Raw genomic sequence first — 26784 nt, 5'->3', positions numbered from 1 at the left:
AAACCTTCAAGTTCAAGTGAATATCATTTTACGTAGTTGGACAACTTTACAAAAATAGACTTTTACAAGCAGTAAAATACATTCCGGCGGATTAAAGTGACAAACAATTTACTTTTTCATTTGGAAAGTTGTTCTTTAATTCTATTGAATCAACTGTACTATGGGAAAGGAAATCCCCTGGTTGATCATAATTGGGATTTGTATCAAGTCATCATGTGAGTCTCTCTTCAACACTGAAACTCCTGTTCTCAGTAAGTTGGACGATTCTTCTACTCTCTCAAATTAATTAATGCATTATTCTGAATACAAAACGTTATGTAAAAAATGTAATACATTTATGTTTTGTAAGCAGATTATAATAGGCTACATGTTGTTTATAAAAGGTGCAGTGAATTTTTTAACAATTGGAACATTTGTGCCACGGGAATTGGAAAGTTGGCATTTGGCTGAGGCAGTTTCCATGAAGGCAGTTTCCATTAACCTGTTTTGAGTTCTGACATCCAGACAGTTCATTATTCGGAGGAACAAAACTCCCCTAACCTGTTGGTGTTTTATTAGGATAAGAGGAGTGTCCCCCGATCCCAGATCACCTGAACATATGGGCTAGAAGAGATTTCACGAAATCATGACACATTCATATGTACATGAACCCTGTACATTATAAACATATTTTTATGTATGCGTATTAATATTTAAATATGTAGCATATTATGTTTTTAAACTTTAACAAAATATTGCAAATGATGAGGTTTGGGATGATTTTATAATTTTGCAATCTGAGAGAGGAATGAATACTCTCTCTGGTTGAACCTCTACAGCCCCTAAGGGCCATTTTGTGCTTTTCAACTCATGAGAATATGCATTATGCGTCGGTGCTTTCGAACACCGGTGTCTATAAACATCTGTAGCCTATAATGTTCCTGTATCTGCCAGCATAATAGGTCATTAATTGCCACGTACTAAATGTTTTTGAAACACTTGATACAAAGTGGGGATCATGTCTTGAATCTCTCCCTCTGTCCCTCCAGGCAACGGTACAAAGTGGATACTGGACTACACTGATATAGAGACCAGGTTCTCTGTGCGTTCAGTCGAGGAGCCAGAGGAGGATCTGTGTTACCTGGTGCCAGGCGATAAGAATACAGTCACACGGTGTGGCTTCAACATCAACTTACCCACGTTCGCCATCATACATGGCTGGTCGGTAAGTAGCTACCTGTATAACAGGGATGTAGCCTGGTCTCAGATCACCTGAATAACAGGGATGTAGCCTGGTCTCAGGTCACCTAAATAACAGGAATGTAGCCTGGTCTCAGATCACCTGAATAACAGGAATGTAGTCTGGTCTCAGGTCACCTGAATAACAGGGATGTAGCCTGGTCTCAGATCACCTGAATAACAGGAATGTAGCCTGGTCTCAGATCACCTGAATAACAGGAATGTAGCCTGGTCTCAGATCACCTGAATAACAGGAATGTAGCCTGGTCTCAGATCACCTGAATAACAGGAATGTAGCCTGGTCTCAGATCACCTGAATAACAGGAATGTAGCCTGGTCTCAGGTCACCTGAATAACAGGAATGTAGTCTGGTCTCAGATCTCCTGAATAACAGGAATGTAGCCTGGTCTCAGGTCACCTGAATAACAGGAATGTAGCCTGGTCTCAGGTCACCTGAATAACAGGAATGTAGACTGGTCCCAGATCAGCTGGATAACATGAATGAAGACTGGTCCAAGATCAGCTGGATAACAGGAGTATAGATTGGTCCCAGATCAGCTGGATAACATGAATGAAGACTGGTCCAAGATCAGCTGGATAACAGAAGTGTAGATTGGTCCCAGATCAGCTGGATAACAGAAGTGTAGATTGGTCCCAGATCAGCTGGATAACAGGAGTGTATCCTGGTCCCAGATCAGCTGGATAACAGAAGTGTAGATTGGTCCCAGATCAGCTGGATAACAGGAGTATAGATTGGTCCCAGATCAGCTGGATAACAGGAGTGTATCCTGGTCCCAGATCAGCTGGATAACAGGAGTGTATCCTGGTCCCAGATCAGCTGGATAACAGAAGTGTATCCTGGTCTAAGATCTGTTTGTGAAGCCACAATAATAAAGTCTCTCTTACTGCTACCACTGCTGCCTGCTAAGTGCTGTTACATGCTGCTACATGCTGTTACATGCTGTTACATGCTGTTACATGCTTGTTACATGCTGTTACATGCTGTTACATGCTGTTACATGCTGCTACATGCTGTTACATGCTGCTACATGCTGCTACATGCTGCTACATGCTGTTACATGCTGGTACATGCTGTTACATGCTGTTACATGCTGTTACATGCTGTTACATGCTGCTACATGCAGCTACATGCTGTTACATGCTGTTACATGCTGCTACATGCTGCTACATGCTGCTACATGCTGTTACATGCTGCTACATGCTGCTACATGCTGCTACATGCTGCTACATGCTGTTACATGCTGTTACATGCTGCTACATGCTGTTACATGCTGCTACATGCTGTTACATGCTGCTACATGCTGCTACATGCTGCTACATGCTGCTACATGCTGCTACATGCTGTTACATGCTGCTACATGCTGTTACATGCTGCTACATGCTGTTACATGCTGCTACATGCTGCTACATGCTGTTACATGCTGTTACATGCTGCTACATGCTGTTACATGCTGCTACATGCTGCTACATGCTGCTACATGCTGTTACATGCTGCTACATGCTGTTACATGCTGCTACATGCTGCTACATGTTGCTACATGCTGTTACATGCTGTTACATGCGGTTACATGCTGCTACATGCTGTTACATGTTGCTACATGCTGTTACATGCTGCTACATGCTGCTACATGCTGCTACATGCTGCTACATGCTGTTACATGCTGATACATGTTGTTACATGCTGTTACATGCTGCTACATGCTGTTACATGCTGTTACATGCTGCTACATGCTGTTACATGCTGTTACATGCTGCTACATGCTGCTACATGCTGCTACATGCTGCTACATGCTGTTACATGCTGTTACATGCTGCGACATGCTGTTACATGCTGCTACATGCTGCTACATGCTGCTACATGCTGTTACATGCTGTTACATGCTGCTACATGCTGCTACATGCTGCTACATGCTGTTACATGCTGCTACATGCTGTTACATGCTGCTACATGCTGCTACATGTTGCTACATGCTGTTACATGCTGTTACATGCGGTTACATGCTGCTACATGCTGTTACATGTTGCTACATGCTGTTACATGCTGCTACATGCTGCTACATGCTGCTACATGCTGTTACATGCTGCTACATGCTGTTACATGCTGATACATGTTGTTACATGCTGTTACATGCTGCTACATGCTGTTACATGCTGTTACATGCTGCTACATGCTGTTACATGCTGTTACATGCTGCTACATGCTGCTACATGCTGCTACATGCTGTTACATGCTGTTACATGCTGCGACATGCTGTTACATGCTGCTACATGCTGCTACATGCTGCTACATGCTGTTACATGCTGTTACATGCTGCTACATGCTGCTACATGCTGCTACATGCTGTTACATGCTGTTACATGCTGCTACATGCTGTTACATGATGTTACATGGTGCACATGTAGCACTGGTTAGTAGTGCCCTACATAGGGTCTGGTTAGTAGTGCCCTACATAGGGTCTGGTTAGTACTGCCCTACATAGGGTCTGGTTAGTACTGCCCTACATAGGGTCTGGTTAGTACTGCCCTACATAGGGTCTGGTTAGTACTGCCCTACATAGGGTCTGGTTAGTACTGCCCTACATAGGGTCTGGTTAGTACTGCCCTACATAGGGTCTGGTTAGTACTGCCCTACATAGGGTCTGGTTAGTACTGCCCTACATAGGGTCTGGTTAGTACTGCCCTACATAGGGTCTGGTTAGTACTGCCCTACATAGGGTCTGGTTAGTACTGCCCTACATAGGGTCTGGTTAGTACTGCCCTACATAGGGTCTGGTTAGTACTGCCTTACATAGGGTCTGGTTAGTACTGCCCTCAATAGGGTCTGGTTAGTACTGCCCTGCATAGGGTCTGGTTAGAACTGCCCTACATAGGGTCTGGTTAGTACTGCCCTACATAGGGTCTGGTTAGAAGTGTAGTACATAGGGTCTGGTTAGTACTGCCCTACATAGGGTCTGGTTAGTACTGCCCTACATAGGGTCTGGTTAGTACTGCCCTACATAGCGTCTGGTTAGTACTGCCCTACATAGGGTCTGGTTAGAAGTGTAGTACATAGGGGATAGTGTGGCTTTGAGGTTTTCCCTAACGACCCTGTAAGTCATCCCTAATACACTTGTATCTTCCTGCTTTGTGTTCCAGGTGGCAGGTCTGTTTGCGAGCTGGATCCACGAGCTGGTAGCGGCCCTGTTTGAGCGTGTGCCCAATGCCAACGTTATAGTGGTGGACTGGCTGGATCGGGCCCAGCACCACTACCCCAACTCTGCTGCCAACACCAAGCTGGTTGGAGAGGATGTGGCCAGGCTCATCAACTGGCTGGAGGTGAGGGTTTGATCATGATGCCGGTTAAATACGCTACTGTAAGGATCATGTATTGGATTTAGACAAGGGCGAAAGTAGACGTCATTTCTTCCCATAACAGAACCTCTTAATCTTAGAAATCCGTATAGAATCCCTATTAATTCAATAGGATCAGCGAGAGAGAGAGAATTAGCAATGGCGATCGACGCAGTTTGATGTGATAGTAGACTGTTCTACCACACTGATAATTCCAGAACCATAATCCATGTGTTCTCTTACTTGAAATGTGCAGTTATTTATGTGGATCTGAAATACACCAATCATCTGTTAAAAGTAAATGATACCTCCCCTCAGGGGGATCTGAAGTATGACCTGAAGAACCTCCACCTGCTGGGCTACAGCCTGGGAGCACACGTGGCTGGCGTAGCTGGAAACCTGACCAACAACAAGGTCAACAGGATCACTGGTGGGTAGGACTAGACGCTCTCATCCCTCGTGTGATGCCTGTAGGAGCAGGTTTCTGTAGGACCAATAGAGACATATAACCATCTCTCAATCCACCTCAACTCTGCAACTCAGGGACCCACTGGTGGGTAGGACCAGACCACAGCCAGATAACAGAGTAATATCACTAGTGGATAGGACCAGACCACAGCCAGATAACAGAGTAATATCACTAGTGGGTAGAACCAGACCACAGCCAGATAACAGAGTAATATCACTGGTGGGTAGAACCAGACCACAGCCAGATAACAGAGTAATATCACTGGTGGGTAGGACCAGACCACAGCCAGATAACAGAGTAATATCACTGGTGGGTAGGACCAGACCACAGCCAGGTAACAGAGTAATATCACTGGTGGATAGGACCAGACCACAGCCAGATAACAGAGTAATATCACTGGTGGATAGGACCAGACCACAGCCAGATAACAGAGTAATATCACTGGTGGATAGGACCAGACCACAGCCAGATAACATAGTAATATCACTGGTGGATAGGACCAGACCACAGCCAGATAACAGAGTAATATCACTGGTGGGTAGGACCAGACCACAGCCAGATAACAGAGTAATATCACTGGTGGGTAGGACCAGACCACAGCCAGATAACATAGTAATATCACTGGTGGATAGGACCAGACCACAGCCAGATAACAGAGTAATATCACTGGTGGGTAGGACCAGACCACAGCCAGATAACAGAGTAATATCACTGGTGGATAGGACTAGACCACAGCCAGATAACAGAGTAATATCACTGGTGGATAGGACCAGACCACAGCCAGATAACATAGTAATATCACTGGTGGATAGGACCAGACCACAGCCAGATAACAGAGTAATATCACTGGTGGGTAGAACCAGACCACAGCCAGATAACAGAGTAATATCACTGGTGGGTAGGACCAGACCACAGCCAGATAACATAGTAATATCACTGGTGGGTAGGACCAGACCACAGCCAGATAACATAGTAATATCACTGGTGGGTAGGACCAGACCACAGCCAGATAACATAGTAATATCACTGGTGGGTAGGACCAGACCACAGCCAGATAACAGAGTAATATCACTGGTGGATAGGACCAGACCACAGCCAGATAACAGAGTAATATCACTGGTGGGTAGGACCAGACCACAACCAGATAACAGAGTAATATCACTGGTGGGTAGAACCAGACCACAGCCAGATAACAGAGTAATATCACTGGTGGGTAGGACCAGACCACAGCCAGATAACAGAGTAATATCACTGGTGGGTAGGACCAGACCACAGCCAGATAACAGAGTAATATCACTGGTGGATAGGACCAGACCACAGCCAGATAACATAGTAATATCACTGGTGGATAGGACCAGACCACAGCCAGATAACAGAGTAATATCACTGGTGGATAGGACCAGACCACAGCCAGATAACAGAGTAATATCACTGGTGGATAGGACCAGACCACAGCCAGATAACATAGTAATATCACTGGTGGGTAGGACCAGACCACAGCCAGATAACATAGTAATATCACTGGTGGGTAGGACCAGACCACAGCCAGATAACATAGTAATATCACTGGTGGATAGGACCAGACCACAGCCAGATAACAGAGTAATATCACTGGTGGATAGGACCAGACCACAGCCAGATAACAGAGTAATATCACTGGTGGGTAGGACCAGACCACAACCAGATAACAGAGTAATATCACTGGTGGGTAGAACCAGACCACAGCCAGATAACAGAGTAATATCACTGGTGGGTAGGACCAGACCACAGCCAGATAACAGAGTAATATCACTGGTGGGTAGGACCAGACCACAGCCAGATAACAGAGTAATATCACTGGTGGATAGAACCAGACCACAGCCAGATAACAGAGTAATATCCCTGGTGGGTAGGACCAGACCACAGCCAGATAACAGAGTAATATCACTGGTGGGTAGGACCAGACCACAACCAGATAACAGAGTAATATCACTGGTGGGTAGAACCAGACCACAGCCAGATAACAGAGTAATATCACTGGTGGGTAGGACCAGACCACAGCCAGATAACAGAGTAATATCACTGGTGGATAGGACCAGACCACAGCCAGATAACATAGTAATATCACTGGTGGATAGGACCAGACCACAGCCAGATAACATAGTAATATCACTGGTGGATAGGACCAGACCACAGCCAGATAACAGAGTAATATCACTGGTGGATAGGACCAGACCACAGCCAGATAACATAGTAATATCACTGGTGGGTAGGACCAGACCACAGCCAGATAACATAGTAATATCACTGGTGGATAGGACCAGACCACAGCCAGATAACAGAGTAATATCACTGGTGGATAGGACCAGACCACAGCCAGATAACAGAGTAATATCACTGGTGGGTAGGACCAGACCACAACCAGATAACAGAGTAATATCACTGGTGGGTAGAACCAGACCACAGCCAGATAACAGAGTAATATCACTGGTGGGTAGGACCAGACCACAGCCAGATAACAGAGTAATATCACTGGTGGGTAGGACCAGACCACAGCCAGATAACAGAGTAATATCACTGGTGGATAGAACCAGACCACAGCCAGATAACAGAGTAATATCCCTGGTGGGTAGGACCAGACCACAGCCAGATAACAGAGTAATATCACTGGTGGGTAGGACCAGACTACAACCAGATAACAGAGTAATATCACTGGTGGGTAGAACCAGACCACAGCCAGATAACAGAGTAATATCACTGGTGGGTAGGACCAGACCACAGCCAGATAACAGAGTAATATCACTGGTGGATAGGACCAGACCACAGCCAGATAACATAGTAATATCACTGGTGGATAGGACCAGACCACAGCCAGATAACATAGTAATATCACTGGTGGATAGGACCAGACCACAGCCAGATAACAGAGTAATATCACTGGTGGATAGGACCAGACCACAGCCAGATAACATAGTAATATCACTGGTGGATAGGACCAGACCACAGCCAGATAACATAGTAATATCACTGGTGGGTAGGACCAGACCACAGCCAGATAACATAGTAATATCACTGGTGGGTAGGACCAGACCACAGCCAGATAACAGAGTAATATCACTGGTGGGTAGGACCAGACCACAGCCAGATAACATAGTAATATCACTGGTGGGTAGGACCAGACCACAGCCAGATAACAGAGTAATATCACTGGTGGATAGGACCAGACCACAGCCAGATAACATAGTAATATCACTGGTGGGTAGGACCAGACCACAGCCAGATAACAGAGTAATATCACTGGTGGGTAGGACCAGACCACAGCCAGATAACAGAGTAATATCACTGGTGGATAGGACCAGACCACAGCCAGATAACAGAGTAATATCACTAGTGGGTAGGACCAAAAAATATATATAACAGAGAAATATATGGCTCTGGGTAGGACCCAGCCCTCGCACGATGTCTGTCCATCTGTCAATCAACCTAATCACTACTGTGTCATTAGGCTCTGTTCTAAACCTAAGATATACAAGTTTGCCCTGAATAATTTTTTGGTATTTACGTTGCACCCCTATAGCAGTTATAATGGTTTGTTGGCTATCAATTTGCAGTCACCCCACTTTGGTCAGCCAATCACTGCTTAAGTAAACACACAAAATGACTATTTATAACACTCAAAAGGACTATTTATAACACCCAAAAGGACTATTTATAACACTCAAAAGGACTATTTATAACACTCAAAAGGACTATTTATAACACCCCAAAATGACTATTTATAAAACTCATAATGACTATTTATAACACTCATAATGACTATTTATAACACTCAAAATGACTATTTATAACACTCAAAAGGACTATTTATAAAACTCATAATGACTATTTATAACACTCATAATGACTATTTATAACCCCTTGAAATGACTATTTATAACACTCAAAATGACTATTTATAACACTCAAAATGACTATTTATAACACTCAAAAGGACTATTTATAAAACTCATAATGACTATTTATAACACTCATAATGACTATTTATAACCCCTTGAAATGACTATTTATAAAACTCATAATGACTATTTATAACACTCATAATGACTATTTATAACACTCATAATGACTATTTATAACACTCATAATGACTATTTATAACCCCTTGAAATGACTATTTATAACACCCAAAAGACTGTTGTATAACTTTCAGAAGGCTCGTACCTTGAACCATGTGTTCTAATACATCATGGCAGGCTGACACAATAACAGCAGGCTGGCACCATAACAGCAGGCTGACACCACAACAGCAGGCTGGCACCATAACAGCAGGCTGACACCATAACAGCAGAATGGCACCACAACAGCAGGCTGACACCATAACAGCAGGCTGACACCATAACAGCAGGCTGACACCACAACAGCAGGCTGGCACCATAACAGCAGGCTGACACCATAACAGCAGAATGGCACCACAACAGCAGGCTGACACCATAACAGCAGGCTGACACCACAACAGCAGGCTGACACCATAACAGCAGGCTGACACCATAACAGCAGGCTGACACCACAACAGCAGGCTGACACCACAACAGCAGGCTGACACCATAACAGCAGGCTGACACCACAACAGCAGGCTGACACCATAACAGCAGGCTGACACCACAACAGCAGGCTGACACCACAACAGCAGGCTGACACCACAACAGCAGGCTGACACCATAACAGCAGGCTGACACCACAACAGCAGGCTGACACCATAACAGCAGGCTGACACCACAACAGCAGGCTGACACCACAACATCAGGCTGACACCATAACAGCAGGCTGACACCATAACAGCAGGCTGACACCACAACACCAGGCTGACACCACAACAGCAGACTGACACCATAACAACAGGCTGATACCACAACAGCAGGCTGACACCATAACAGCAGGCTGACACCACAACAGCAGGCTGACACCATAACAACAGGCTGACACCATAACAGCAGGCTGACACCACAACAACAGGCTGACACCACAACAGCAGACTGACACCATAACAACAGGCTGATACCATAACAGCATGCTGACACCATAACAGCAGGCTGGCACCATAACAGCAGGCTGACACCATAACAGCAGAATGGCACCACAACAGCAGGCTGACACCATAACAGCAGGCTGACACCATAACAGCAGGCTGACACCACAACAGCAGGCTGACACCATAACAGCAGGCTGACACCATAACAGCAGGCTGACACCACAACAGCAGGCTGACACCACAACAGCAGGCTGACACCATAACAGCAGGCTGACACCACAACAGCAGGCTGACACCATAACAACAGGCTGACACCACAACAGCAGGCTGACACCATAACAGCAGGCTGACACCACAACATCAGGCTGACACCATAACAGCAGGCTGACACCATAACAGCAGGCTGACACCACAACACCAGGCTGACACCACAACAGCAGACTGACACCATAACAACAGGCTGATACCACAACAGCAGGCTGACACCATAACAGCAGGCTGACACCACAACAGCAGGCTGACACCATAACAACAGGCTGACACCATAACAGCAGGCTGACACCACAACAACAGGCTGACACCACAACAGCAGACTGACACCATAACAACAGGCTGATACCATAACAGCATGCTGACACCATAACAGCATGCTGACACCACAACAGCAATGGCTGACACCATAACAGCAGGCTGACACCACAACAGCAGGCTGACACCATAACATCAGGCTGACACCATAACAGCAGGCTGACACCATAACAACAGGCTGACACCACAACAGCAGGCTGACACCATAACATCAGGCTGACACCATAACAGCAGGCTGACACCATAACAACAGGCTGACACCATAACAGCAGGCTGACACCACAACAGCAGACTGACATCATAACAGCAGGCTGACACCATAACAACAGGCTGACACCATAACAACAGGCTGACACCATAACAACAGACTGACATCATATCAACAGGCTGACACCATAACAGCAGGCTGACACCACAACAGCAGACTGACACCATAACAGCAGGCTGACACCATATCAACAGACTGACAGTGTTCTGAATATATGCAGTAGCTACTAACTATTAACAACAGAGCAGAATATAGTAGTTCTACCACTGGAAGTTACTGTAACATACCAGTCTTCTAATGTCCCTCTCCCTGTCCTGCTCTCTCTGTCAGGCATGGATCCGGCTGGGCCTCGCTTCGAATACGCTGAGCACCTAAACCGCCTGTCTCCTGACGATGCAACATTTGTGGACGTCCTCCACACCAACACCAGGGGGTCTCCAGATCTCAGTATCGGTATCCAGAGACCAGTGGGCCACGTGGACATCTACCCCAACGGAGGAACCGAGCAGCCAGGCTGCTCCTTCCGGCACACCGTAGACATGATGAGAAGCTTTGGCCTTCACAGTGAGTAGACCCAGGCTTCACTCCAACTCCCACAAACCCTCACACTGTAGTTTAATAGATCTAGGCATCTAACAGTGAGAAGACACAGGCTTAACTCCAACTCCCACAAACCCTCACACTGTAGTTTAATAGATCTAGGCATCTACAGTGATGAGACACAGGCTTCACTCCAACTCCCACAAACCCTCACACTGTAGTTCAATAGAGTACCACAGTATGAGTCATAATACCCATGAAATATCAAATCAAATCAACAATTTTTTGGGGGCCTCATACACATATTTATCAGATGTTATTGCGGGTGTAGCGAAATGCTTATGTTCCTAGCTCCAACAGTGCAGTAGTATCTAACAATACACAACAATACACAAAGTAAAAGAATGGAATTAAGAAATATATAAATATTAGGACGAGCGATGTCGTAGTGGCATTGACTAAAATACAGTAGAATAGAATACAGTATATACATGTATATGAAATGAGTAAAGCAGTATGTAAACATGATTAAAATGACCAGTGTTCCATTATTAAAGTGACCAGTGTTCCATGATTAAAATGACCAGTGTTCATTTATTACGGATTCTTCCCATAGGGGATTCTTCCCGTAGGGGATTCTTCCCGTAGGGGATTCTTCCCATAGGGGATTCTTCCCTCTTCCCATAGGGGATTCTTCCCACAGGGGATTCTTCCCATAGGGGATTCTTCCCACAGGGGATTCTTCCCACAGTGGATTCTTCCCACAGGGGATTCTTCCCACAGGGGATTCTTCCCACAGGGGATTCTTCCCATAGGGGATTCTTATTCTTCCCATAGGGGATTCTTATTCTTCCCATAGGGGATTCTTATTCCCACAGGGGTTTCTTCCCGTAGGGGATTCTTCCCATAGGGGATTCTTATTCTTCCCATAGGGGATTCTTATTCCCACAGGGGATTCTTCCCATAGGGGATTCTTATTCTTCCCATAGGGGATTCTTCCCGTAGGGGATTCTTCCCATAGGGGATTCTTCCCTCTTCCCATAGGGGATTCTTCCCTCTTCCCATAGGGGATTCTTCCCATAGGGGATTCTTCCCGTAGGGGATTCTTCCCATAGGGGATTCTTCCCTCTTCCCATAGGGGATTCTTCCCATAGGGGATTCTTCCCGTAGGGGATTCTTCCCATAGGGCATTCTTCCCTCTTCCCATAGGGGATTCTTCCCACAGGGGATTCTTCCCATAGGGGATTCTTCCCATAGGGGATTCTTCCCACAGGGGATTCTTCCCATAGGGGATTCTTATTCTTCCCATAGGGGATTCTTATTCCCACAGGGGATTCTTCCCGTAGGGGATTCTTCCCATAGGGGATTCTTATTCTTCCCATAGGGGATACTTATTCCCACAGGGAATTCTTCCCATAGGGGATTCTTATTCTTCCCATAGGGGATTCTTCCCGTAGGGGATTCTTCCCATAGGGGATTCTTCCCATAGGGGATTCTTCCTATAGGGGATTCTTCCCTCTTCCCATAGGGGATTCTTCCCATAGGGGATTCTTCCCATAGGGGATTCTTCCCGTAGGGGATTCTTCCCATAGGGGATTCTTCCCACAGGGGATTCTTCCCACAGGGGATTCTTCCCATGGGATTCTTATTCCCACAGGGGATTCTTCCCATAGGGGATTCTTATTCTTCCCATAGGGGATTCTTCCTATAGGGGATTCTTCCCATAGGGGATTCTTATTCTTCCCATAGGGGATTCTTATTCCCACAGGGGATTCTTCCCGTAGGGGATTCTTCCCATAGGGGATTCTTATTCTTCCCATAGGGGATTCTTATTCCCACAGGGGATTCTTCCCATAGGGGATTCTTATTCTTCCCATAGGGGATTCTTCCCGTAGGGGATTCTTCCCATAGGGGATTCTTCCCACAGGGGATTCTTCCCATAGGGGATTCTTATTCTTCCCATAGGGGATTCTTCCTATAGGGGATTCTTCCCATCGGGGATTCTTCCCATAGGGGATTCTTCCTATAGGGGATTCTTCCCACAGGGGATTCTTCCCATAGGGGATTCTTATTCTTCCTATAGGGGATTCTTCCCATAGGGGATTCTTCCCATAGGGGATTCTTCCCGTAGGGGATTCTTCCCATAGGGGAATCTTCCCATAGGGGATTCATATTCTTCCTATAGGGGATTCTTCCCACAGGGGATTCTTCCCATAGGGGATTCTTCCCACAGGGGATTCTTCCCATAGGGGATTCTTCCCACAGGGGATTCTTCCCACAGGGGATTCTTATTCTTCCCATAGGGGATTCTTATTCCCACAGGGGATTCTTCCCGTAGGGGATTCTTCCCATAGGGGATTCTTCCCATAGGGGATTCTTATTCTTCCCATAGGGGATTCTTATTCCCACAGGAGATTCTTCCCATAGGGGATTCTTATTCTTCCCATAGGGGATTATTCCTATAGGGGATTCTTCCCATAGGGGATTCTTCCCATAGGGGATTCTTCCCACAGGGGATTCTTCCCACAGGGGATTCTTCCCATAGGGGATTCTTCCCACAGGGGATTCTTCCCATAGGGGATTCTTCCCACAGGGGATTCTTCCCATAGGGGATTCTTCCCACAGGGGATTCTTCCCATAGGGGATTCTTCCCATCGGGGATTCTTCCCACAGGGGATTCTTCCCTCTTCCCATAGGGGATTCTTCCCACAGGGGATTCTTCCCATAGGGGATTCTTCCCACAGGGGATTCTTCCCACAGGGGATTCTTCCCATAGGGGATTCTTATTCTTCCCATAGGGGATTCTTATTCTTCCCATAGGGGATTCTTATTCTTCCCATAGGGGATTCTTATTCCCACAGGGGATTCTTCCCGTAGGGGATTCTTCCCATAGGGGATTCTTATTCTTCCCATAGGGGATTCTTATTCCCACAGGGGATTCTTCCCATAGGGGATTCTTATTCTTCCCATAGGGGATTCTTCCCATAGGGGATTCTTCCCTCTTCCCATAGGGGATTCTTCCCTCTTCCCATAGGGGATTCTTCCCATAGGGGATTCTTCCCGTAGGGGATTCTTCCCATAGGGGATTCTTCCCTCTTCCCATAGGGGATTCTTCCCATAGGGGATTCTTCCCGTAGGGGATTCTTCCCATAGGGGATTCTTCCCTCTTCCTATAGCGGATTCTTCCCACAGGGGATTCTTCCCATAGGGGATTCTTCCCATAGGGGATTCTTCCCACAGGGGATTCTTCCCACAGGGGATTCTTCCCATAGGGGATTCTTATTCTTCCTATAGGGGATTCTTCCCACAGGGGATTCTTCCCATAGGGGATTCTTCCCACAGGGGATCTTCCCATAGGGGATTCTTCCCATAGGGGATTCTTATTCTTCCCATAGGGGATTCTTCCTATAGGCGATTCTTCCCATAGGGGATTCTTATTCTTCCCATAGGGGATTCTTATTCCCACAGGGGATTCTTCCCGTAGGGGATTCTTCCCATAGGGGATTCTTATTCTTCCCATAGGGGATTCTTATTCCCACAGGGGATTCTTCCCATAGGGGATTCTTATTCTTCCCATAGGTGATTCTTCCCGTAGGGGATTCTTCCCGTAGGGGATTCTTCCCATAGGGGATTCTTCCCACAGGGGATTCTTCCCATAGGGGATTCTTATTCTTCCCATAGGGGATTCTTCCTATAGGGGATTCTTCCCATCGGGGATTCTTCCCATAGGGGATTCTTCCTATAGGGGATTCTTCCCACAGGGGATTCTTCCCATAGGGGATTCTTATTCTTCCTATAGGGATTCTTCCCATAGGGATTCTTCCCATAGGGATTCTTCCCGTAGGGATTCTTCCCATAGGGAATCTTCCCATAGGGATTCTTATTCTTCCTATAGGGGATTCTTCCCACAGGGGATTCTTCCCATAGGGGATTCTTCCCACAGGGGATTCTTCCCATAGGGGATTCTTCCCACAGGGGATTCTTCCCACAGGGGATTCTTCCCATAGGGGATTCTTATTCTTCCCATAGGGGATTCTTATTCCCACAGGGGATTCTTCCCGTAGGGGATTCTTCCCATAGGGGATTCTTATTCTTCCCATAGGGGATTCTTATTCCCACAGGAGATTCTTCCCATAGGTGATTCTTATTCTTCCCATAGGGGATTATTCCTATAGGGGATTCTTCCCATAGGGGATTCTTCCCATAGGGGATTCTTCCTATAGGGGATTCTTCCCTCTTCCCATAGGGGATTCTTCCCATAGGGGATTCTTCCCGTAGGGGATTCTTCCCATAGGGGATTCTTCCCATAGGGGATTCTTCCCACAGGGGATTCTTCCCACAGGGGATTCTTCCCACAGGGGATTCTTCCCATAGGGGATTCTTCCCATAGGGGATTCTTCCCATAGGGGATTCTTCCCATAGGGGATTCGTCCCGTAGGGGATTCTTCCCGTAGGGGATTCTTCCCATAGGGGATTCTTCCCATAGGGGATTCTTCCCACAGGGGATTCTTCCCACAGGGGATTCTTCCCACAGGGGATTCTTCCCATAGGGGATTCTTCCCATAGGGGATTCGTCCCGTAGGGGATTCTTCCCATAGGGGATTCTTCCCACAGGGGATTCTTCCCATAGGGGATTCTTCCCACAGGGGATTCTTCCCACATGGGATTCTTCCCACAGGGGATTATTCCCATAGGGGATTCTTCCCACAGGGGATTCTTCCCATAGGGGATTCTTCCCATAGGGGATTCTTCCCACAGGGGATTCTTCCCTCTTCCCATAGGGGATTCTTCCCACAGGGGATTCTTCCCACAGGGGATTCTTCCCACAGGGGATTCTTCCCTCTTCCCATAAGGGATTCTTCCCACAGGGGATTCTTCCCATAGGGGATTCTTCCCATAGGGGATTCTTCCCACAGGGGATTCTTCCCATAGGGGATTCTTCCCACAGGGGATTCTTCCCATAGGGGATTCTTCCCACAGGGGATTCTTCCCATAGGGGATTCTTCCCACAGGGGATTCTTCCCACAGGGGATTCTTCCCATAGGGGATTCTTCCCATAGGGGATTCTTCCTATAGGGGATTCTTCCCTCTTCCCATAGGGGATTCTTCCCATAGGGGATTCTTCCCGTAGGGGATTCTTCCCATAGGGGATTCTTCCCTCTTCCTATAGCGGATTCTTCCCACAGGGGATTCTTCCCATAGGGGATTCTTCCCACAGGGGATTCTTCCCACAGGGGATTCTTCCCATAGGGGATTCTTATTCTTCCTATAGGGGATTCTTCCCACAGGGGATTCTTCCCATAGGGGATTCTTCCCACAGGGGATCTTCCCATAGGGGATTCTTCCCATAGGGGATTCTTATTCTTCCCATAGGGGATTCTTCCTATAGGGGATTCTTCCCATAGGGGATTCTTATTCTTCCCATAGGGGATTCTTATTCCCACAGGGGATTCTTCCCGTAGGGGATTCTTCCCATAGGGGATTCTTATTCTTCCCATAGGGGATTCTTATTCCCACAGGGGATTCTTCCCATAGGGGATTCTTATTCTTCCCATAGGGGATTCTTCCCGTAGGGGATTCTTCCCATAGGGGATTCTTCCCACAGGGGATTCTTCCCATAGGGGATTCTTATTCTTCCCATAGGGGATTCTTCCTATAGGGGATTCTTCCCATCGGGGATTCTTCCCATAGGGGATTCTTCCTATAGGGGATTCTTCCCACAGGGGATTCTTCCCATAGGGGATTCTTATTCTTCCTATAGGGGATTCTTCCCATAGGGGATTCTTCCCATAGGGGATTCTTCCCGTAGGGGATTCTTCCCATAGGGGAATCTTCCCATAGGGGATTCTTATTCTTCCTATAGGGGATTCTTCCCACAGGGGATTCTTCCCATAGGGGATTCTTCCCACAGGGGATTCTTCCCATAGGGGATTCTTCCCACAGGGGATTCTTCCCACAGGGGATTCTTCCCATAGGGGATTCTTATTCTTCCCATAGGGGATTCTTATTCCCACAGGGGATTCTTCCCGTAGGGGATTCTTCCCATAGGGGATTCTTATTCTTCCCATAGGGGATTCTTATTCCCACAGGAGATTCTTCCCATAGGGGATTCTTATTCTTCCCATGGGGGATTATTCCTATAGGGGATTCTTCCCATAGGGGATTCTTCCCATAGGGGATTCTTCCTATAGGGGATTCTTCCCTCTTCCCATAGGGGATTCTTCCCATAGGGGATTCTTCCCGTAGGGGATTCTTCCCATAGGGGATTCTTCCCATAGGGGATTCTTCCCACAGGGGATTCTTCCCATAGGGGATTCTTCCCACAGGGGATTCTTCCCACAGGGGATTCTTCCCACAGGGGATTCTTCCCATAGGGGATTCTTCCCGTAGGGGATTCTTCCCATAGGGGATTCTTCCCGTAGGGGATTCTTCCCATAGGGGATTCTTCCCACAGGGGATTCTTCCCACAGGGGATTCTTCCCATAGGGGATTCTTCCCACAGGGGATTCTTCCCATAGGGGATTCTTCCCATAGGGGATTCTTCCCACAGGGGATTCTTCCCTCTTCCCATAGGGGATTCTTCCCACAGGGGATTCTTCCCACAGGGGATTCTTCCCACAGGGGATTCTTCCCTCTTCCCATAGGGGATTCTTCCCACAGGGGATTCTTCCCATAGGGGATTCTTCCCATAGGGGATTCTTCCCACAGGGGATTCTTCCCGTAGGGGATTCTTCCCATAGGGGATTCGTCCCGTAGGGGATTCTTCCCATAGGGGATTCTTCCCACAGGGGATTCTTCCCATAGGGGATTCTTCCCACAGGGGATTCTTCCCGTAGGGGATTCTTCCCACAGGGGATTCTTCCCACAGGGGATTCTTCCCATAGGGGATTCTTCCCATAGGGGATTCTTCCCACAGGGGATTCTTCCCACATGGGATTCTTCCCACAGGGGATTATTCCCATAGGGGATTCTTCCCACAGGGGATTCTTCCCATAGGGGATTCTTCCCATAGGGGATTCTTCCCACAGGGGATTCTTCCCTCTTCCCATAGGGGATTCTTCCCACAGGGGATTCTTCCCACAGGGGATTCTTCCCACAGGGGATTCTTCCCTCTTCCCATAAGGGATTCTTCCCACAGGGGATTCTTCCCATAGGGGATTCTTCCCATAGGGGATTCTTCCCACAGGGGATTCTTCCCATAGGGGATTCTTCCCACAGGGGATTCTTCCCATAGGGGATTCTTCCCACAGGGGATTCTTCCCATAGGGGATTCTTCCCACAGGGGATTCTTCCCACAGGGGATTCTTCCCATAGGGGATTCTTCCCATAGGGGATTCTTCCCACAGGGGATTCTTCCCATAGGGGATTCTTCCCACAGGGGATTCTTCCCACAGGGGATTCTTCCCATAGGGGATTCTTCCCATAGGGGATTCTTCCCGTAGGGGATTCATGTCCGTTCGAGATGAAGGTGTCAGCTCGAGATGATTTGCAGCAACTGGCAGGGATTTGTAGTCTGGCATGATGTCTACTTTGATGATAATTAGCAATTTCGAATCTGAGAGTAAATAGCCGAATACATTGATAAAAGTCACCTTGTCTCAGAGAGATTTATATGGTTATCAAAACGTCATGCCAGGGTAAACCTACACGAAACACAGCCCTTATTTGAAGTGTTTCTAAAAATAAATGGAGGAAAAACAACATTTCCCTGTTTGACCGCTAGGTTTTATGGGTATTATGACACCTCCACTGTGGGGCTCTATAGAACTAGGCATCTACAGTAAGTAGACCCAGGCTCAGCTCCAACTCCCACAAACCCTCACACTGTAGTTTAATCGAATTATATCTACAGTCATAGAATTCCATATATAATTATTGGATTTCTCTACCTGGTATCAAAGTAGACTTACCAGACTTAGCCTCGTCCTCAAACAACCCTGGATTCACACTGTAGTGATTTTTGTTTGTCATTACACAAGCGAAGGACAAAAAAAACACACACAAGAGAACATCATTGTTTCCAAATCTGTTTTTCATTGACCTTCAGACATGCCCGTTGCACATTGCCATTTCCGATTCTATCCAACTCATCATCAAGAGTTTACGTGTTGAATAAAACATACTAATGCTGGAACAGAACAGAATGTTCAAAACAGCGCTGATGTTCTTTAGTTTGTAGTTCAACACAACAGTATAGTGTGGCGATTAGTAGTAAGAGGACACTCGCTCTGCATTGGTGTTCTGAAGGTGAACATAATGTCCGACACACATCGCTCATAACTAATCCTCTCCTGTGCCATACCCTGCATTTATTTATTTATTTTATTGAACCAGACATGGATCAGATCGTGAAGTGCGCCCATGAGCGCTCTGTGCACCTGTTCATCGACTCGCTGGTGAACAAACAGCAGCAAAGCATGGCCTACCGCTGCAACTCCAAAGACGCTTTCGACAGGGGCCTGTGTCTCAGTTGCCGTAAGAACCGCTGCAACAACATGGGCTTCGGGGTCAACAAGATACGCACCACCAGGAGCGCCAAGATGTACCTGAAGACCGGCGCCAGTATGCCCTTCAAAGGTGGGTTGGTGAATCTGTTAAACATCTGATTGATAGCTGGGCGGTGTGTTCCTAAACAATGCAGATCAAACTGAGAAAGCTCGTCAAAGTTCCATATTGTAGTATCTAGGTTCTCCTCCTTCTTCTTCTTCTTCTTCTTCTTCTTCTTCTTCTCCTTCTCCTTCTTCTTCTTCTTCTTCTTCTTCTCCTTCTTCATCTTCTCCTTCTTCTTCTTCTCCTTCTTCTTCTTCTCCTCCTTCTTCTTCTTCTTCTTCTTCTCCTTCTTCTTCTTCTTCTTCTTCTTCTTCTTCTTCTTTTCCTTCTTCTTCTCCTTCTTCTTCTTCTCCTTCTTCTTCTTCTTCTCCTTCTTCTTCTTCTCCTCCTCCTTCTTCTTCTTCTCCTCTTCTTCTTCTTCTTCTTCTTCTTCTTCTTCTCCTTCTTCTTCTTCTTCTCCTTCTTCTTCTCCTTCTTCTTCTCCTTCTTCTTCTTCTCCTCCTCCTTCTTCTTCTTCTTCTCCTCTTCTTCTTCTTCTTCTTCTTCTTCTTCTTCTTCTTCTTCTTCTCCTTCTTCTTCTCCTTCTACTTCTTCTCCTTCTTCTTCTTCTTCTTCTCCTTCTTCTTCTTCTCCTCCTCCTTCTTCTTCTTCTTCTTCTTCTTCTTCTTCTTGTTCTTGTTTATGCTGCGTAAACAATCTGTCCTGTTCTCCACCCTCAGTCTTCCACTACCAGATGAAGTTCCATGTCTTCAAGCAGCAGAACCTGAGTCTGAACGAGCAGCCTTTCATAGTGTCTCTTTATGGAACCCACGGAGAGAAGGAGGACGTCCAACTCCTTCTGTAAGCAGCTCTGCTACACATTCAACTTCTTACAATTTAGTACTTGGTTCTGTATTTTTTTGTTAATTTTCTGTTTAGGTTACAGTCGATTTACATTAGGTTATTTCATTGTTACTTTACATTGTCCATATGAAATGGTACAGTGAAGTTGCACTGCTGATTTACGATAGAGCAAAACAAATAATAATTTCTGTCCCAGCACCCCGTTTTAAAAGTTCTGGTTGTTTTAATTTCATGTGCGTTTACCTAACTATGCTAACCCACCCCAACACAGGTCCAACGTGACCACCAACACTACCGTGTCCTTCCTACTGACCACTGACGTAGACCTGGGAGAGCTGCTGAGAGTCACTCTGCAGTGGGATAGTGACTCCTACTTCTCTTTCTTCAACTCAAACGAGTTCATGGTCCGCAGGATTAGAGTCAAAACGGGAGAGACCCAGTCCAAGTCAGCATCTACTTTTATCTATCTACTGCAGTCTACCATATTTATCTCTTGTATATGAATTTACCTTAGGGAACTACTTGATTGACTTAACTCTAGTAGAGTACAGGAGAGTACAGTAGAGTACAGTAGAGTACAGTACAACACAGTACAGTAGAGTGGGCTCTACTCTACTCTACTGTACTGTACTCTACTCTACCCCACTCTACTCTACTCTACTTTACTCTACTCTACTCTACTCTACTGTACTCTACTCTATTCCACTCTACTCTACTGTACCCTACTCTATTCTATCCTACTCTACTCTCCCCTACTCTCCCCTACCCTACTCTATTCTATTCTATTCTAACCTAACCTAACCTACTCTATTCTACCCTACTATATTCTATCCTACTCTACTCTATCCTACCCTACTCTACTCTACCCTACACTATTCTATTCTATTCTACTCTACTCTACTCTATTCTACCCTACTTTACCTTACTCTACTCTATTCTACCCTACTCTACTCTACTGTACCCTACTCTACCCTACTCTACTCTACTCTACTCTATTCTACCCTACTCTACCTTACTCTATTCTATTCTATTCTACTCTACTCTACTCTACTCTGTTCTACCCTACTCTACCTTACTCTATTCTATTATATTCTATTCTACTCTACTCTACTCTACTCTATTCTACCCTACTCTACCTTACTCTACTCTATTCTACCCTACTCTACTCTACTGTACCCTACTCTACCCTACTCTACTCTACTCTACTCTATTCTACCCTACTCTACCCTATTCTACTCTACTCTATTCTACTCTACTCTATTCTACCCTACTCTACTCTACTGTACCCTACTCTACCCTACTCTACCCTACCCTACTCTACCCTACCCTACTCTACTCTACTCTACTCTACTGTACTCTGCTATACTGAACTCTACTCTATTCTACTCTATTCTACCCTACTCTACCTTACTCTACTCTATTCTACCCTACTCTACCTTACTCTATTCTATTCTATTATACTCTACTCTACTCTACTCTACTCTATTCTACCCTACTCTACCTTACTCTATTCTATTCTACTCTACTCTACTCTATTCTACCCTACTCTACCTTACTCTACTCTATTCTACCCTACTCTACTCTACTCTACTGTACCCTACTCTACCCTACTCTACTCTACTCTACTCTACTCTATTCTACCCTACTCTACCTTACTCTACTCTATTCTACCCTACTCTACCTTACTCTACTCTATTCTACCCTACTCTACTCTACTGTATCCTACTCTACCCTACTCTACTCTACTCTACTCTACCCTACTCTACCTTACTCTACTCTATTCTACTCTACTCTATTCTACTCTACTCTATTCTACCCTACTCTACTCTACTGTACCCTACTCTACCCTACTCTACTCTATTCTACCCTACTCTACTCTACCCTACTCTACCCTACTCTACCCTACCCTACTCTACCCTACCCTACTCTACTCTACTCTACTGTACTCTGCTATACTGAACTCTACTCTATTCTACTCTATTCTACCCTACTCTACCTTACTCTACTCTATTCTACCCTACTCTACCTTACTCTATTCTATTCTACCCTACTCTACCTTACTCTATTCTATTCTACTCTACTCTACTCTACTCTATTCTACCCTACTCTACCTTACTCTACTCTATTCTACCCTACTCTACTCTACTCTACTGTACCCTACTCTACCCTACTCTACTCTACTCTACTCTATTCTACCCTACTCTACCTTACTCTACTCTATTCTACCCTACTCTACCTTACTCTACTCTATTCTACCCTACTCTACTCTACTGTATCCTACTCTACCCTACTCTACTCTACTCTACTCTACCCTACTCTACCTTACTCTACTCTATTCTACTCTACTCTATTCTACTCTACTCTATTCTACCCTACTCTACTCTACTGTACCCTACTCTACCCTACTCTACTCTAGTCTATTCTACCCTACTCTACTCTACCCTACTCTACCCTACTCTACCCTACCCTACTCTACCCTACCCTACTCTACTCTACTCTACCCTACTCTACTCTACCCTACTCTACCCTACCCTACCCTACCCTACCCTACCCTACCCTACTCTACTCTACTCTACCCTACTCTACCCTACCCTACCCTACCCTACTCTACTCTACTCTACTGTACTCTGCTATACTGAACTCTACTCTAGTCAACAATCCACGCTGAGTGATTTTAAGTGTGTGTGTGATGGTGATGGTAACTTTCTTCTCCTGCAGGGTGATTTTCAGAGCAGACAGTGACAAGAAGTTTGCTCACCTGGTCCAAGGAGGTGACCCTGTGACCTTCACCAAGTCTAAAGAGGATCAGAACAGCAGGAGGCATGAGAGGTGAGAGTCTCGGTGACACTGACTTGGTTGATTTAATTTATTACACAAGAAAAAAAATATCCAGCCACAAACCAGTGCAACGACAATTCACTCATAAAAAATAATCAAGTATAACATTAAATATTATAGGATAACATAAAGAAGTATCTTATTTCCATTGGTTGGTTTCAGTATAGTTAGGGAGTTCTTCCTGATCATGTGACTAAGAGATATGACATGACCAGTCACAGCCCAACCAATGACATACTTCCTTTGCCAACCCTCTGTGTTTGTGTCTGTTTTCAGAATCCACAGACTGAAGATGCAGGGCAGCTTCTTCAAACAAGGTTTGAACGACGCTGCCACAGACACATCATCGTCATCGTCACCCCCATCACCAGAGCATTGAGGTCAAATACTGTAGATATGATTGTAGTAGCTGGTTAGTAGAAGAGTGTACCCTCTGGTTAAGTGTATGTATGGGCGCGTCTCAAATGACACCCTATTCCCCATACGGTGACCCTCTATGTACCCGGGGTCATGATCTGCATCAAGGATTCGCGTTACATCCTCAAATTTCAAGTCAGGATTTCAGCCAAAGATCTGTGGAAGTGTTTGTGATTGTGAGAGCCAACACAGCATAGTCCGGGTCCAACATAATAGTGTAAACACAGTATATGTTTCTATAATAATATATATGTTTTAACATTCCAATCAAGAAGTCAAAGTCGGTTTGGTAAGTTCTCCTTCATAACAGTCAGCTCTGAAAACGTGATGGTGAATTAATTTCATGATAGTGTGATTTCTTTGTTCCTTTCATTGCGTATTTAGACATGTGACGTTTCTTTAATTAAAATATATCTTACTGAATTGTTATTTATCACACATGTATCCTTATGTATATATATATATATATATATATATATATATATATATATATATATATATATCTACCCTACCCTACTCTATATATATCTACCCTACTCTATTCTACTCTATTCTACCCTACTCTATTCTACTCTATTCTACCCTACTCTATATATATCTACCCTACTCTATTCTACCCTACTCTATATATATCTACCCTACTCTATTCTACTGTATTCTACCCTACTCTATATATATATCTACCCTACTCTATTCTACCCTACTCTATATATATCTACCCTACTCTATTCTACCCTACTCTATATATATCTACCCTACTCTATTCTACTCTATTCTACCCTACTCTATTCTACTCTATTCTACCCTACTCTATATATATCTACCCTACTCTATTCTACCCTACTCTATATATATCTACCCTACTCTATTCTACTGTATTCTACCCTACTCTATATATATATCTACCCTACTCTATTCTACCCTACTCTATATATATCTACCCTACTCTATTCTACTCTATTCTACCCTACTCTATATATATCTACCCTACTCTATTCTACCCTACTCTATATATATCTACCCTACTCTATTCTACTCTATTCTACCCTACTCTATATATATCTACCCTACTCTATTCTACCCTACTCTATATATATATCTACCCTACTCTATTCTACTCTATTCTACCCTACTCTATATATATCTACCCTACTCTATTCTACTCTATTCTACCCTACTCTATATAGATCTACCCTACTCTATTCTACCCTACTCTATATATATCTACCCTACTCTATTCTACCCTACTCTATATATTTCTACCCTACTCTATTCTACCCTACTCATATATATATACAGTATATATCTACCCTATTCTATTCTACTCCATTCTACTCTATTCTACCCTACTCTATATATATATATATATATATATATATATATATATATATATATAAAATAATGTTTTATTATTGTAATTAACTTTGTCAACCCTTTAGCTGATATAGTTTTTGAATTAAAGGAATCAAAGTTTAGGATGTGAGCAATATATTTACATTAGTATTGTAAACACGTTGTTGTTGTTGTTGTTGTGTGTGCCAATTGTGTTACAACGCTGTGAAATCCAAGTCACCTGCCGGTAATACCGATCAGCACAGGACACTAGACAGGCTGTCAATAACCCAGGTCACCGTATTGAAGGAAATCTAGGATGTACCCCAAATGGCACCCTATTCCCTATATAGTGCACTATGGGGCCTGGTCAAAAGTAGTGTACTATATAAGGAATAGGGTGCCCTTTACAACGCAGACCTACATTCAGCAGTTCACCCAGCTACACATGGTTGCCTTAATATATTATAGACCTTTTGGAGGTTAAATGTTTTCCCTCTTTATAAATGATTGATGAAATGTCCCTTAAAAAAGAAAGAAAATAACAATATTGTCTGTTTCCTAGCTGACTTGGATGGGTAGTGCAGTATGTAAACAATATTGTCTGTTTCCTAGCTGACTTGGATGGGTAGTGCAGTATGTAAACAATATTGTCTGTTTCCTAGCTGACTTGGATGGGTAGTGCAGTATGTAAACAATATTGTCTGTTTCCTAGCTGACTTGGATGGGTAGTGCAGTATGTAAACAATATTGGTTGTATATAATTTATCATTTAGATTGTATATAATGGTTTGTTTCCTGGGGTAAGTCTGCTTTTTTAAAGCCTATATTTAAATGTTTTCATCCCAATAAACACTGTAGCTTGGATTTGATTGAGTTTCTGGTTGAGTTCTTGAGTCAGTTACGGTACATTACATTTGGAAACATTTTGGGAGTGGGGCGATTGCATCTCTTCATCTCAAATGCTCATCGGCATCACATTCACATTCCACATGCTTTCCACCTCAAGACTACTTTACCCAGTGGAATAGCTGACTCTGTATAATACTGAATAATGGTAATGGGTTAATCAGAACTACAATACTGAATAATGTTCATGGTTTCATCAGAACTACAATACTGAATAATGGTAATGGTTTCATTAGAACTACAATACTGAATAGTGGTAATGGTTTCATCAGAACTACAATACTGAATAGTGGTCATGGTTTCATCAGAACTACAATACTGACTAATGGTCATGGTTTCATCAGAACTACAATACTGAATAATGGTAATGGTTTCATTAGAACTACAATCCTGAATAGTGGTCATGGTTTCATCAGAACTACAATACTGAATAATGGTCATGGTTTAATCAGA

At 44.8% G+C, this 26784-nt stretch overlaps 1 protein-coding gene across 2 annotated transcripts; it reads left to right on the top strand.

Moving 5' to 3' along the window:
- LOC115117068 (lipoprotein lipase-like) lies at positions 1-26294 on the top strand. 2 transcript variants are annotated; one of them, XM_029645509.2, is made up of 10 exons: positions 1-251; positions 1029-1204; positions 4375-4554; positions 4900-4999; positions 11233-11466; positions 19777-20019; positions 20712-20832; positions 21107-21280; positions 23554-23664; positions 23950-26294. In XM_029645509.2, the coding sequence occupies exons 1-10, from the start codon at positions 161-163 to the stop codon at positions 24050-24052; spliced, it is 1533 nt and encodes a 510-aa protein (XP_029501369.1). In that variant the 5' UTR covers positions 1-160; the 3' UTR covers positions 24053-26294. The 2 variants fall into 2 exon arrangements, with proteins under 2 accessions (XP_029501369.1, XP_029501368.1); XM_029645508.2 differs by having other exon boundaries at positions 4888-4999.
- The last annotated feature ends 490 nt before the right edge of the window (positions 26295-26784 follow it).

This window comes from Oncorhynchus nerka, linkage group LG9b, assembly GCF_034236695.1.
Source record: "Oncorhynchus nerka isolate Pitt River linkage group LG9b, Oner_Uvic_2.0, whole genome shotgun sequence".
Taxonomy (NCBI): Eukaryota; Metazoa; Chordata; class Actinopteri; order Salmoniformes; family Salmonidae; genus Oncorhynchus; species Oncorhynchus nerka.
Note: the sequence above shows the minus strand (reverse complement) of the source record. Positions and strands in the feature narration are given on the sequence as shown.